General features: G+C 36.4%; 1 protein-coding gene across 1 annotated transcript; it reads left to right on the forward strand.

Moving 5' to 3' along the window:
* The first annotated feature begins 1764 nt into the window (after positions 1-1764).
* On the forward strand, positions 1765-11402 carry LOC120172040 (paired amphipathic helix protein Sin3-like 2). Its single transcript, XM_039179613.1, has 23 exons — positions 1765-1848; positions 2387-2623; positions 2716-2896; positions 2981-3079; positions 3205-3378; positions 3469-3742; positions 3999-4135; positions 4250-4325; positions 4415-4444; positions 4603-4787; positions 4877-5031; positions 5649-5776; positions 5867-6121; positions 7103-7726; positions 7850-7941; positions 8692-9309; positions 9400-9500; positions 9585-9723; positions 9802-9954; positions 10079-10242; positions 10766-10874; positions 10979-11135; positions 11223-11402. Exons 1-22 carry the CDS (start codon positions 1775-1777, stop codon positions 11102-11104), a joined length of 4131 nt encoding a protein of 1376 aa, XP_039035544.1. The 5' UTR covers positions 1765-1774; the 3' UTR covers positions 11105-11135; positions 11223-11402.
* Positions 11403-11792: the final 390 nt, after the last annotated feature.

Consider the following 11792-nt stretch of genomic DNA (forward strand, 5'->3'; position numbering starts at 1 on the left):
TTGCAGGGATTACTTCCCATTACAGACGAGCATATGAAGACTGCATATGAAGTTTGTTCAACTATGTATTTATTTATTTATTTATTTATTTATGTATACATGCATTGTATTTTATCTTTATTTTTAATTTTCTGACTGCCGGAAGTCTTCTACGGAAGCTGCTCTCATCCTGGCGTTGGGGGCAGACTACTACCCTACCTCCTCTTACCCTATTACATATGGGAATAGGGTTTTGTTGTTGTTGTTGTATTTAATATATGTAATAAATAATTTTTAAAAAATTCATCAACTAGTGTAAAAAGGGTTTAAATAACATATCCCAAACATCGTAAAACATTTTCCAGAAAATATTTTTCAGAAAATGTAATTCATTTTACGGAAAACATTTTTCAGAAAACGTTTTCAGTGAAACAAACTGACCCTAAATGTTTAATTTTATGACTAAGAAAATTTATCGTTTAATTTATATCAGAGTTTTTTTATGGAATTAAGCTAAGGTGATTATAAAGTAGTATATGTTCTAAATACTCAACCATTTGATATTAAACGCTAAATTACCCTGCAACATTTGATGGTGCTTGAACTAGTGACCTCAAAGAATAACAACGATTCATTTAACTATTGAGGTAAGTTGGTTCGTGCACTTATATCAAAAGTTCAAATTATAAAATTTATTTGTTTTTTATATATGCATAGGTAGACATACAATTAATACGAATAATCATTAAGGATTCAATTATTTGACAATTAACATTTATATAGCCACATAGTATAATTGAATCAACAAAGAGAAACCATAAAAAATCATTGGGCCTATGCTTGAATATTGAAGAGAAAAGCCCATGAAGTAAGACACCATAAAAACAAGAGCAACCACACCACTAGGGGTGTAAACGAGCCGAGTCGAGCTCGAGTATTGATGAGCTCGACTTGACTCGAAAACTCTGAAATAGAGCTCGACTCGACTCGAAAACTCGCGAGCTTAAAACTTTCAAGCTCGACTCGAACTCGAAATCCTAAATTGAAGCTCGTGATAAGCTCGAAAAGGCTCGAAATGAAAAAAAAATTCTTAAACTTAACTCGATTGAAGCTTCAAACTCAAACTCGAACATGAACCTTAAATAGATAAAAATCTTACTTAATTTTAAAAATAAATCAATACATAAATTTTAATATTATTAATAATTTATTTTCTAAAAAAATAAAATCTTAATATATTATATTTTCGAATTGCTCACGAGCTTTTCGAGTCGAATATCGAGTAGCTCGTTTCAGCTCGTTAAAAACTGGAGTCGAGCTCGAGTCGAATCTATTCGATCCAAATATTTATCAAACCTAAATCAAATCGATCTCGAATAACTATCTCGTCTCACCTACAGCTCTACACACAACACAGAAGAACCAAGTCATATCTCTTCCCTGTTCTCCTCCGTTTTTTTATTTATTTAAAAAAACCATCTTTAAATTTTGGTTTTTTGGTTCTTTTCATTTTGATTTTGACTCTCCCTCACGTACCAAAGTTCCCTTTCTTTGGTTACTCTCTCTCTCTCTCTCTCTCTCACGACCGAACCAAAAACATAAAAAAGAAGAACAATAAACACAAAGGATCTGAAGAAAAAAAAAGTTAAACAGGTTTAGTTTCATTGTAGTTTCTTCCTGAAAGATCAGAAAAGCAAGTTTGTTTAATCCAATTCTCGAAATGGGTTTATTTCTATTTCTCCAAAGATTACCCCTATGTCAAAACAATTCACTTTTTATTTTCAGGTTTACAGGGATGAAACGAGCAAGAGATGATGTATATTCTGGTTCTCAATTTAAACGTCCGTTTAGTTCCTTTAGGGCTGAATCGTAAGTTGCTTCTTCTGTTCGTTTCTCTGTGTTTATAATCTATCTACTTGCTCTCTCTCTATTTTAGGGTTTTCATGCTTGGTTTTGGTTTTGGTTTTGGTTTTGTATGGAAGTTTGGCTCTATTGTTAACCTAGTTGTTTCTTTTTCTCTTGATTGCTGGTTGGTTATTGTTGTCAGCTATGATGGTTTTTCTTTTTCGGTCAGATTTGACTGGGAATTCTGTTGGATTTGCATGGAAGATTGTTTTGTTTACCACTTCGAATCGAATGATTCGTTTGTGTTTTTGATTTTTCATGGTTTGCTTGAATCGTACCGTCCTTCATGGTTGTTGGATCATTGCATTAAGATTAAGATTTTCCACTTGGTTTTAATTGTTGGTAAATTTACTTCCAAGTAAAGGGGGTTTTACGTTCTTTTAAGGAGTAATCGTCCATTTGAAAGTATATCAGGTTTAGCTCAAATTTTTTGAGTTTCCTTGTTCTTATCGTTCTAGTAACTGTCGGTCTAAATTTTCTTTTATTACTTTTACCTATTAAGGTATGGGAAAAACCAAATGCCTGGTGGAAGTAGTGGTCCCGGTGGAGGAGGTGTTGAAGTAGGAGGAGGAGGAGGAGGAGGAGGAGGAGGAGGAGGAGGAGGAGGAGGAAGTATGCCACAGAAACTGACTACAAATGATGCCTTAACGTATCTAAAGGAAGTCAAGGAGATGTTTCAGGATCAAAAAGAGAAGTATGACATGTTCCTTGAAGTCATGAAGGATTTCAAGGCACAAAGGTACCCCATTTTTGAACCTTAAGTTTTGTTGACCGACGAATTGTTGTTGGCTTTAAACTACTAATGTTTGATGCATCTTTTTCCTTATTCAGGACTGACACAGTTGGTGTCATTGTCCGAGTGAAAGAGTTATTCAAAGGGCATAACAACTTGATTTATGGATTTAATACCTTCCTGCCGAAGGGGTATGGAATTACCCTTGACGAAGACGAGGCTCCTCCGAGAAAGACAGTTGAATTTGACGAAGCGATCAGTTTTGTAAACAAAATAAAGGTGAAATACTGAAAGCATTGTGCTATAATCTCTAGCCCATCAATATCCATGTTTAGCCATCTAATTTCTCCATTTACTATGCAGAAACGTTTCCAACATGATGAGCATGTTTATAAATCATTTCTGGATATATTGAATATGTACCGGAGGGAGCACAAGGACATAAATGAGGTCTATACCGAGGTAAATATATCTTGATCTGGTTGTTAACTGTGTTCATTGGTTCTTTGGTAGCTACTAAATTGCATCACTTGATTTTTTTTTTACCCCCAGAGAGTTTTATATGTTCTTTGTTTCATTGCTTTCAGGTTGCTTCTCTTTTCGAAGACCATCCTGATATGCTTGAGGAGTTCACAAGATTTTTACCAGATTCTTCAGCAGCTCCTATGACACAGCAAGTTCTATATGGTCGAAACTCAACTCAGCGCAATAATGAGCGAAGCTCTGCTACAACCACCTTGCGGCATATACAAACGGATAAGGTAACTGCTCTCTCCTTTTTTTTTAATATTTATTTGCTTTCTATATTTTGTTATCTTTTCTGTATGAATTAATGATTCTTTTTTTTCCAGCAACGTCGGAGGGATAGAATTATTACTTCCCATGCTGATAGGGATCTCAGTGTCGATCGCCCTGAACTGGACGATGACAAAGCAGTGATGAAAATACAAAAAGAACATAGAAAACGCATGGAAAAGGACAATAGGGATCAGAGAATACGTGATCATGATGATCCCGAGCACGAAAACAATTGGGATTTTAACTTGAATCGTTTTGCCGACAAAAAGAGATCTGGAAGGAAGGTTGAAGGATTTGCTTCTTATGATGACAGGGATACTTTTAAAAGTGAGTCTCTCAACCTTTGAAGACTTTTATTTCTTCATAATGTACAAAGTATCACCTTTGCTTTACTTTTTCAAATTTCAACAAAACATAATTATACAGTGTACTTTATGGTGTATAGGGTGACAATTTTGCTGTCCTTTTGCAATCTACTGCTCTGATAAAGTAGCCTTGTGTAATGAGATCCGGGTTAATACACATATTCTCGTCCTTCATGTATCAACCTTTTAAGATTTCAGTTTTTTTATTCCAATGTCAGGCATGTGCAACCGAGGTTTTGTATTCTGCGAGAAAGTGAAGGAGAGACTATGCAGCTCAGACGACTACCAGGCATTCTTAAAGTGCCTTAATATTTATAGCAATGGAATAATCAAAAGAAATGATTTGCAAAACTTGGTATGTTTTACACCATTTATAGTGGTTATCTTTGATTTTTGGAATTATTCAATTGCTTTTTTGGTATGTTCTACTTTTGCCGGTAGGTTAATCATACGTTACAATGATTCCTAGGTGACTGATTTACTTGGAAAGTACCCAGATCTTATGAATGAGTTCAATAAGTTCTTGGAGCGTTGTGAGAATACAGGTAACGACTGAAGTATCATTTGAAGTTGTTTTATTTTGATTGTTTAATTTTATGTCTGTTTTCCCCCCTAATTTAAATGTCTCCCGCAGATGGGCTCCTTGCCGGTGTTATTAGTAAAAGTAAGGCTCCTTTTCTTTGTCATTTCTTATAATTTTTTTATTTTCATCGGATGTTTTCTCATTTATCAATATCCATATATGTAACAGTTCGGTCTTGAATGATGCAAATTATTTTCTTATCTTTAAATTGAAATGACGGTTTACTTCTTGGATTGCAGAATCACTTACTCTTGACGGACATACGTCCAGACCATTAGAGGAAAAAGATAGAGAACTGAAACGTGAAATTGATGGAGCTAAGGAAAAGGAGAGATATAAGGAGTATATGGGAAAATCAATACAGGAGCTTGACCTTTCTAACTGCCAAAATTGTACTCCAAGCTATCGGCTTCTTCCAGATGATGTATAAACTTCTGAAAGTCATTTATTTATTTTTTTTGCATGCAAGATTTACCATTTTGGTTATAACTGTCTTTGGTATTTGTCTCACAGTACCCAATACCTATAGCAAGTCAGAGATCCGAGCTTGGCGCTAGTGTGCTGAATGATTATTGGGTATCTGTCACTTCAGGAAGTGAGGATTATTCTTTTAAGCACATGCGCCGAAATCAGTATGAAGAGAGCTTGTTCAGATGTGAGGATGATAGGTAAAATTCCCGAGCATTCCTTAATTTTTCCCGGTACTATATATGCAATCATCCCAGTGATTCCCATCATATTTTTATATGCGAAGGTGAGAATGAGTTTTGGGAAGAAAAATTGACGTGCATTGGTTATTTATTCTGTTTATGTAAGCCATTTGGAATTTTAGGGTTATACTAACTGTCCTATTGGTTTATGAGCACCTTAGTCCTACAATAAAAGCTAGCAGTTTAGTCTTCGTACTTTCAATTTTGAAGCAAATAGGTAAATTATAAAGCGTGGCAAGGTTGAATTTTAAAAAATGTTGACATCTACTGTTTTAGGCAAAGGTGAGCAATTTAGTCATTTTCATGTTCTAGAAATGCTGAATTTCGTTTTTTCCTTTTTTACATTACTTTAAAATGAAACATGTCAGCCTTTTATAACGTTCAAATTTTCTGCCATTTAAAGTTTTACCTAATTGCTGAAAAATTTATCGTCCAAGGGCTAAATTACTCATTTTATAGCATAGGGGCTAACTTGTTCTTTAGCCTTGAATACAGGGATACGCTTTGTAATTTAACAAAATTCTAGATGTTCTCTCCTTTGAAGACATGAAAGAGTTCTTGTTTAATGGTCTTAGGTTTGAACTGGATATGTTGTTAGAATCTGTGAGCTCAACGGCCAAGCGTGTCGAGGACTTGCTCAACAGCATTAATGAAAATAAAATCAATATGAATTGCTCATTTCGTATAGAAGAACACTTTACTGGTGTGTATTCATCACTAGGTTTTCAAATTATGTCTCTATATGAACATTTTTTGTCTTAACTTTTGGCCTCCTCTACGTCACTTACTGCAGTTCTGAATTTGAGGTGCATCGAGCGTCTATATGGTGACCATGGTCTTGATGTAATGGAAACATTACGTAAAAATCCTGCAATTGCATTGCCCGTAATTTTAACTCGCCTGAAGCAGAAGCAAGAGGAGTGGACAAAGTGCCGTTCAGACTTCAACAAAGTTTGGACTGAAATCTATTCGAAAAACCATTACAAATCACTTGATCATCGCAGCTTCTATTTCAAGCAGCAGGATTCAAAGAACTTGAGTGCAAAATGTAAGTGGCGTCAGATTGATGGATGATTCTTAACATGTTCTAATAAGTCCAATTCATTGGGCGGGTCGGGTTTGTACCATGTCTTGATTAGGGATGGCAGACGGGTACAATTTCGTGGATTTCGCACCTCTCCAATTGAGACGGTGATGGGTATAAGTTTAGTGGGTAGTGGGCAAGTGTGGAATTAAAAAGTCATATCCGCCATGGGTAGTGGGTAATGGGCTTGAGACCGTACCCGCTCCACATCCGCCCGCCCACTAACTATCCACCATATAAATTTTGGACCATTATGAATTTAGGTATAATTTTAGAGACTATTTTGTAAATCTTAAGATTTTAGAGGATATGACTTGCAATTTAACCAAATGTTAGGGTATAAACATTTTTAGAATTGAAGTCCGTCGCTTATATAATCTGTGAGGTTGTTGTCAGACGGGTACAGGCGGGTACGAGATGGGTGGTGGGTAACCAGTTGGGTAGTGGGTTTGGGGTTGATTTGAGAATGTATCCACATAGGCGAATGTGGATTTAAAAATTTTACCCATCGTGAGTGGTGGGTAGGTGGTGGATGCAAAAATATTAGGTGGGTGGGTGGGTATGGGGATGGGGAAGGGGTATCCACACCCGTCCCGCCCATTTGCCATCCTGTCTTGATGCTTATTAAATTAAGTTGTTTATGCCCAAGTCCGGCTCACCCCAAATATGGGCACTATATAAATATTAAATATAGATATCAAGTATATTCATGTTTGAGCCAGGCCAGGCCGTATACAGGTTTGAATTTCTGCCCAATGGCCGCCTGTTTAGACAATGGGCTTTTTTGGACCAAATCCATTTTCAAACCTACTATTTTGTTTATTCCCTCCCAAATACCGGACCTGGCCCTTGGACGGGTCTAGTTCTAATATATGGTGACATTAACTGTCAATTATATTTTTATTTCTTTATTTAGTGTGATTTATCTTTCATTTCTTATTGCAGCTTTACTGGCTGAAATCAAAGAGTTGAAAGAGAAGAACCAGAAAGATGACGATGTTCTTATGGCTAGCGTTGCTGGTCACCGACAACCCCTTGCTTCACACCTTGAATATGGATATTTGGATTTTGACATTCACGAGGACTTATATAAGCTTATTGAATATTCATGTGAAGAGATGTGTTCAACGAAAGAACAGTTAAACCGAGTTATGAGGCTCTGGACCACTTTCCTGGAGCCCATGTTTGGTGTTCCTCCTAGACATAATGGCAGAGAGGGTACTGATGGTGCCGGTAAAGCGCAGAATCCTGCTTTAAGCTGCACTGCTTTGAATGTTGCTGAAAGTGATGGAAGTCCTGGAGCTGATGCTACTGTAAATTCCGGGCAACTAAAGGCTGCCAGTGATGGAGACAAGAACAGTTCATCTGAAGTAACTAATTCTTGCAGGAATGGTTTGACAAATGGGGAAATTTTAACCAGAGAACATTCGGTTCGCGCCTCGAGAGATGATTCAAGGCTAGAGAAAGAGACCAAATTTACAGCTGATAAAAAGCCTGGAATCCACGTGCATGCAAATGGAATGGAAACAGTAAATAATCACAGCAGAAACAATGTTGAAGGGGCATCAGGTGTGTATGTCGGCGAAGTTTCATGACAATCATTTATGTGGTTTTGTCGTTCATTGATCTTGTTTTTCCTGTTACTTTTATTCTTGTCTTGTGTTGCTATACTGAGATAAGTTGACTTTCAAGGGAAAGGCATAGCTGCATCTAGACCTAGTAGCAGAGTTGCTGGTGAGGCTCATGAATCCGAAGCTAATGCTGATATAGTACATTCTTCGGAGGTATGGTTTTCTTCATATTGATTACTGTATTCTACTTGGCATTTCTGAAGCTGATTTTACTATATGGTTTTAGTTAAATATAACAATATTACCATCTTTGCCTAAGTTGCTCCAACACTTCATTTTGCTTGAAGTATGTGTCTGACACCTGTGTTCGATACATGTTCGGTCATGGATGTGGGGTATGGCCTTCCAAGGATCCCTCCAAATACATGTAAATAGTCGGAAAAGAAGGAACATTTCCATTTGGAAACACTCTTATCCATTGTTACACCTAAGCAGTGCTGTGCAAAACTTTGTTAAAACGGAGTCGATTGTACAATTTGGTTAATTCCACTCAGCTCAGTTCGGTGTCGCTTTAAGTGTATTAATTTGGTTGGTTGTCGGTTTATGTATAATTGATAATTGAACCGACCAAATCAACCAACTTAATATGAATATATTGCATTTATATATTTTTTAAAATATATTTATATTATTATTGATATATGAAAATATCTTGTAGTAATAAAATTTATTCTATTTCTCCAATGATAGTTTTTTGAGGGAATATCAATAAAATATATAATTGTTTTAAGTAAATATGAATTAGAACAACGATAGATTCCCTCATTTATTCAGTTAATTTGATTAATCGACTGAACCAACTGAAGTTCGTATATTTCCTTTCTTTTTTCTCCTTAGGTTGGCTTGGTTTTTTCTTTAGTTTTCAGTCATAACAAACATATGCAAAATGTCTTGGTAATTCAGGGTGTTGGTGTAACAAAACATGCTTTATTAGTAAATGGAATGCCTACAGATGGCTCTAATGCCAGTAGATGTCACGAAGAATCCGCTCGTTTCTCAAGAATTGAAAAAGAAGAAGGTGAATTATCACCTGCCAGTGAATTCGAGGAGGATAATTTTGTTGCTTATGGTGATACCTGTCCAAAGGTTGTGCCAAAGGCAAAGCGTGGTGTTGAAAACAGACAGCACCGGTCTGGAAATGGGGGAGACTTGCATTCCGTGGATGCCGGTGGAGAAAATGATGCGGATGCTGATGATGAGGATAGTGAAAATGCCTCGGAGGCTGGTGACAATGCATCGGGCAGTGAGTCCGCAGGCGATGAATGCTCCCGTGAAGAGAATGAAGAGGAAGAGGTCGAACATGATGAAGCTGATGGTAAGGCCGAGAGTGAAGGCGAAGCTGAGGGGACGGCGGATACACATGTGGGAGATGGCACGTCCTTGTCATTTTCGGAACGTTTCCTCTTTACAGTGAAGCCTCTTTCAAAGCATGTACGAGCAATTCTACCCGAAGATGATAGAAACAATTCTTGGGGTTTTTATGCAAATGACGATTTCTACATCCTTTTCAGACTTCATCAAGTACGCAAGTTTTCAGAAGCTTTTTAGATATTTCTTCATTTTTCATGCTACCATCTAATATTTATTCTCTGATCTTGGGTCTTCATTCAGATCCTTTATGAAAGAATACTGTCAGCAAAAACAAATACAGCGGCTGCTGAAATAAGGTGCAAACACCCAAAAGATGCTAGTTCTTCGGATTTATATGCCAGGTTGATTCATATATCAATTTAATTGCTGAATTTGAAGGGTCTAATGCCTTCTAATTCGGAAAATTTCATCTCTCTGCTACACAGATTTATGGATGCACTTTACAATCTGCTCGATGGATCAACTGATAATTCAAAGTTTGAGGATGAATGCCGAGCTATAATAGGAAACCAGTCATATGTGTTGTTCACATTGGACAAGTTGATATTTAAATTGGTTAAGCAGGTTAGCTTCTTCAATGATCTTCCATTATTTCATCCTTGTTTTTTGTTCCACTGTTTTGAAATTTAGTTTTCATTACAGCTTCAAGCTGTTGCAGCGGATGAGATGGATAATAAGCTTCTTCAATTGTTTGACTATGAAAAATCCCGAAAACACTGGAAAGCAATGGATTCAGTATATTATGAGAATGCACGCGTCCTCCTTCACGAGGAGAATATTTATCGATTGAAATATGTGAGTTTTACATGTCCTTGTATTTCACCCTTTTTTTCTCGGAATAAGATATGAACTGATTAGGAACACGAGTGCCCTAGGTATGTTAACACAGTTCTTTTTCTCTGGTTCCATATTTTTGCAGTCGTCTCTGCCATCTCGTTTATCTATTCAGTTGATGGACAATGTCATTGAAAAGCCCGAAGCATTTGCTGTTTCCATGGAACCTAATTTTTCGGCTGTTTTGCACAACGACATTCTGTCGGTCTATCCCAGCAAGAAGGAGCCACATGGCATTATCCTAAAGAGGTAATAATAGATAACATTAGTATTAAACCGTTTCGTAGTTTTGCAATTAATGTTCATCTGGGGTTAAAAATACAATGTAGCATTTTGATGCCAGCCTCTGATATGTTATTCTGCTGTAGCAAAAAAAAAGCTTTGCAGTATGTTGAGTAACTATTTTTCCGATATTAGTATGAATTCCCCCCACCCCCAAACAAAAGTTTCTCCATGCAATCAGAGGATCTTATCCCCATATCGTTTTCTGGTTATGGGTGTTGGACACGAGTGCTTAAAGAAAAAAATGAAGCGTCAGAGCAATATATGTTACTCAAACTTGGATGTAAGTGTAGGATATGAATGTGTCCGACACATGGGTATATTGAACTTTTATTAGTCTCTTCCCATGTAATAGAGGGATATACTTAGAGGATCATACCCCCATATCCTTGTTTAGATATAGGTGTTGGGCACAAAAACTCCAAGAAAAATGAAGTTTCAGTACAACAGAAACGAGCGCTAACCGGATATTCTTTATTGATATTTGCAGAAACAAAAAGTATGCAAATTTGGATGAATTTGCTGCTACCTGCTTGGCCATGGAAGGTGTTGAACTGTTTAATGGTTTAGAGAACAAGATAGCCTGCAACTCATACAAGGTATTGTGCTTTTTAGTAATATTGAGTTTAATCTTTCATCTTTCATTCTTTCATCTGACTAAGGAACTGCACCCTACATAACGATGCATGTAAACCATTGGCAGATTTCACACGTGTTGGACACCGAAGATTTCTTCTATCGTAGAAGAACTTCATCACGACACAGATCTTCATGCAATAATCAGGCTAGAATACGACGGTTCCATAGATTTTTATCATCTTCACAATAATTGAGCGTTCTTTCTTAGACCGGCGCGAAAAGTGACTACCACATCACAATCTTTATATCGTCACAACCCTTTGAATTTTGCGAATATGGCTCAACCTTCATCATGAATTTTCTTGCAGGAACCGTCGGTGCGACCAGGCTTTCATAAAGCTTTCGAAACAGGGACATGTCTTGTGTACGTTAATAATGGAATGCTTGGACGGAAGAGGAGAGGAAATATAAGCATATTTGTAAGATGACTTGAGCAGGATCAGAGCGGTTATCCTGTAATAGGATTGCAATTTGCATGATGAACTGTAAAAATAACAGGAAAAGAAAGGGTACTATTAAACGTTTCTTTTTTGTCCTTCAAATTTGCGTATCTAATCAACACAAAATGTTGAAATCCATCAGGTTTAGCTTTATAATTCATCTCACACTTTGCAGTTATCTACGAGGATGGTATGCCTATATATTTCTAATTATTTACGTCTCTCTCTAAAATTCCAATTTCATTTTTATTGTGAATTATCAGAATAATAGCGTGTTCATCTGAAATAAAAATTATTTATTGCTTTTTGAATTAATAAAATAATTATATTTTAAATCATGTTAAACACTTGAATTTGTGGAAGTTTAATAATTTTTTTTGTAAGATTAAGGTTTAAATATATTTAGATGTAAATATATTCTCTATTTCATATTTTCTT

The sequence above is a fragment of the Hibiscus syriacus genome, unplaced genomic scaffold, assembly GCF_006381635.1.
Source record: "Hibiscus syriacus cultivar Baekdansim isolate YM2019G1 unplaced genomic scaffold, ASM638163v2 tig00111841_pilon, whole genome shotgun sequence".
Classification (NCBI taxonomy): Eukaryota; Viridiplantae; Streptophyta; class Magnoliopsida; order Malvales; family Malvaceae; genus Hibiscus; species Hibiscus syriacus.

Excerpts from the sequence above, each read along its gene's own strand:
- LOC120172040 (XM_039179613.1), top strand. The coding sequence starts at position 1,775 with ATGAAACGAGCAAGAGATGATGTATATTCTGGTTCTCAATTTAAACGT. Across the intron at positions 2,897-2,980 it reads GTTTTGTAAACAAAATAAAG|AAACGTTTCCAACATGATGA; the intron begins GTGAAATACTGA and ends TTTACTATGCAG. Across the intron at positions 4,136-4,249 it reads GAAATGATTTGCAAAACTTG|GTGACTGATTTACTTGGAAA; the intron begins GTATGTTTTACA and ends AATGATTCCTAG.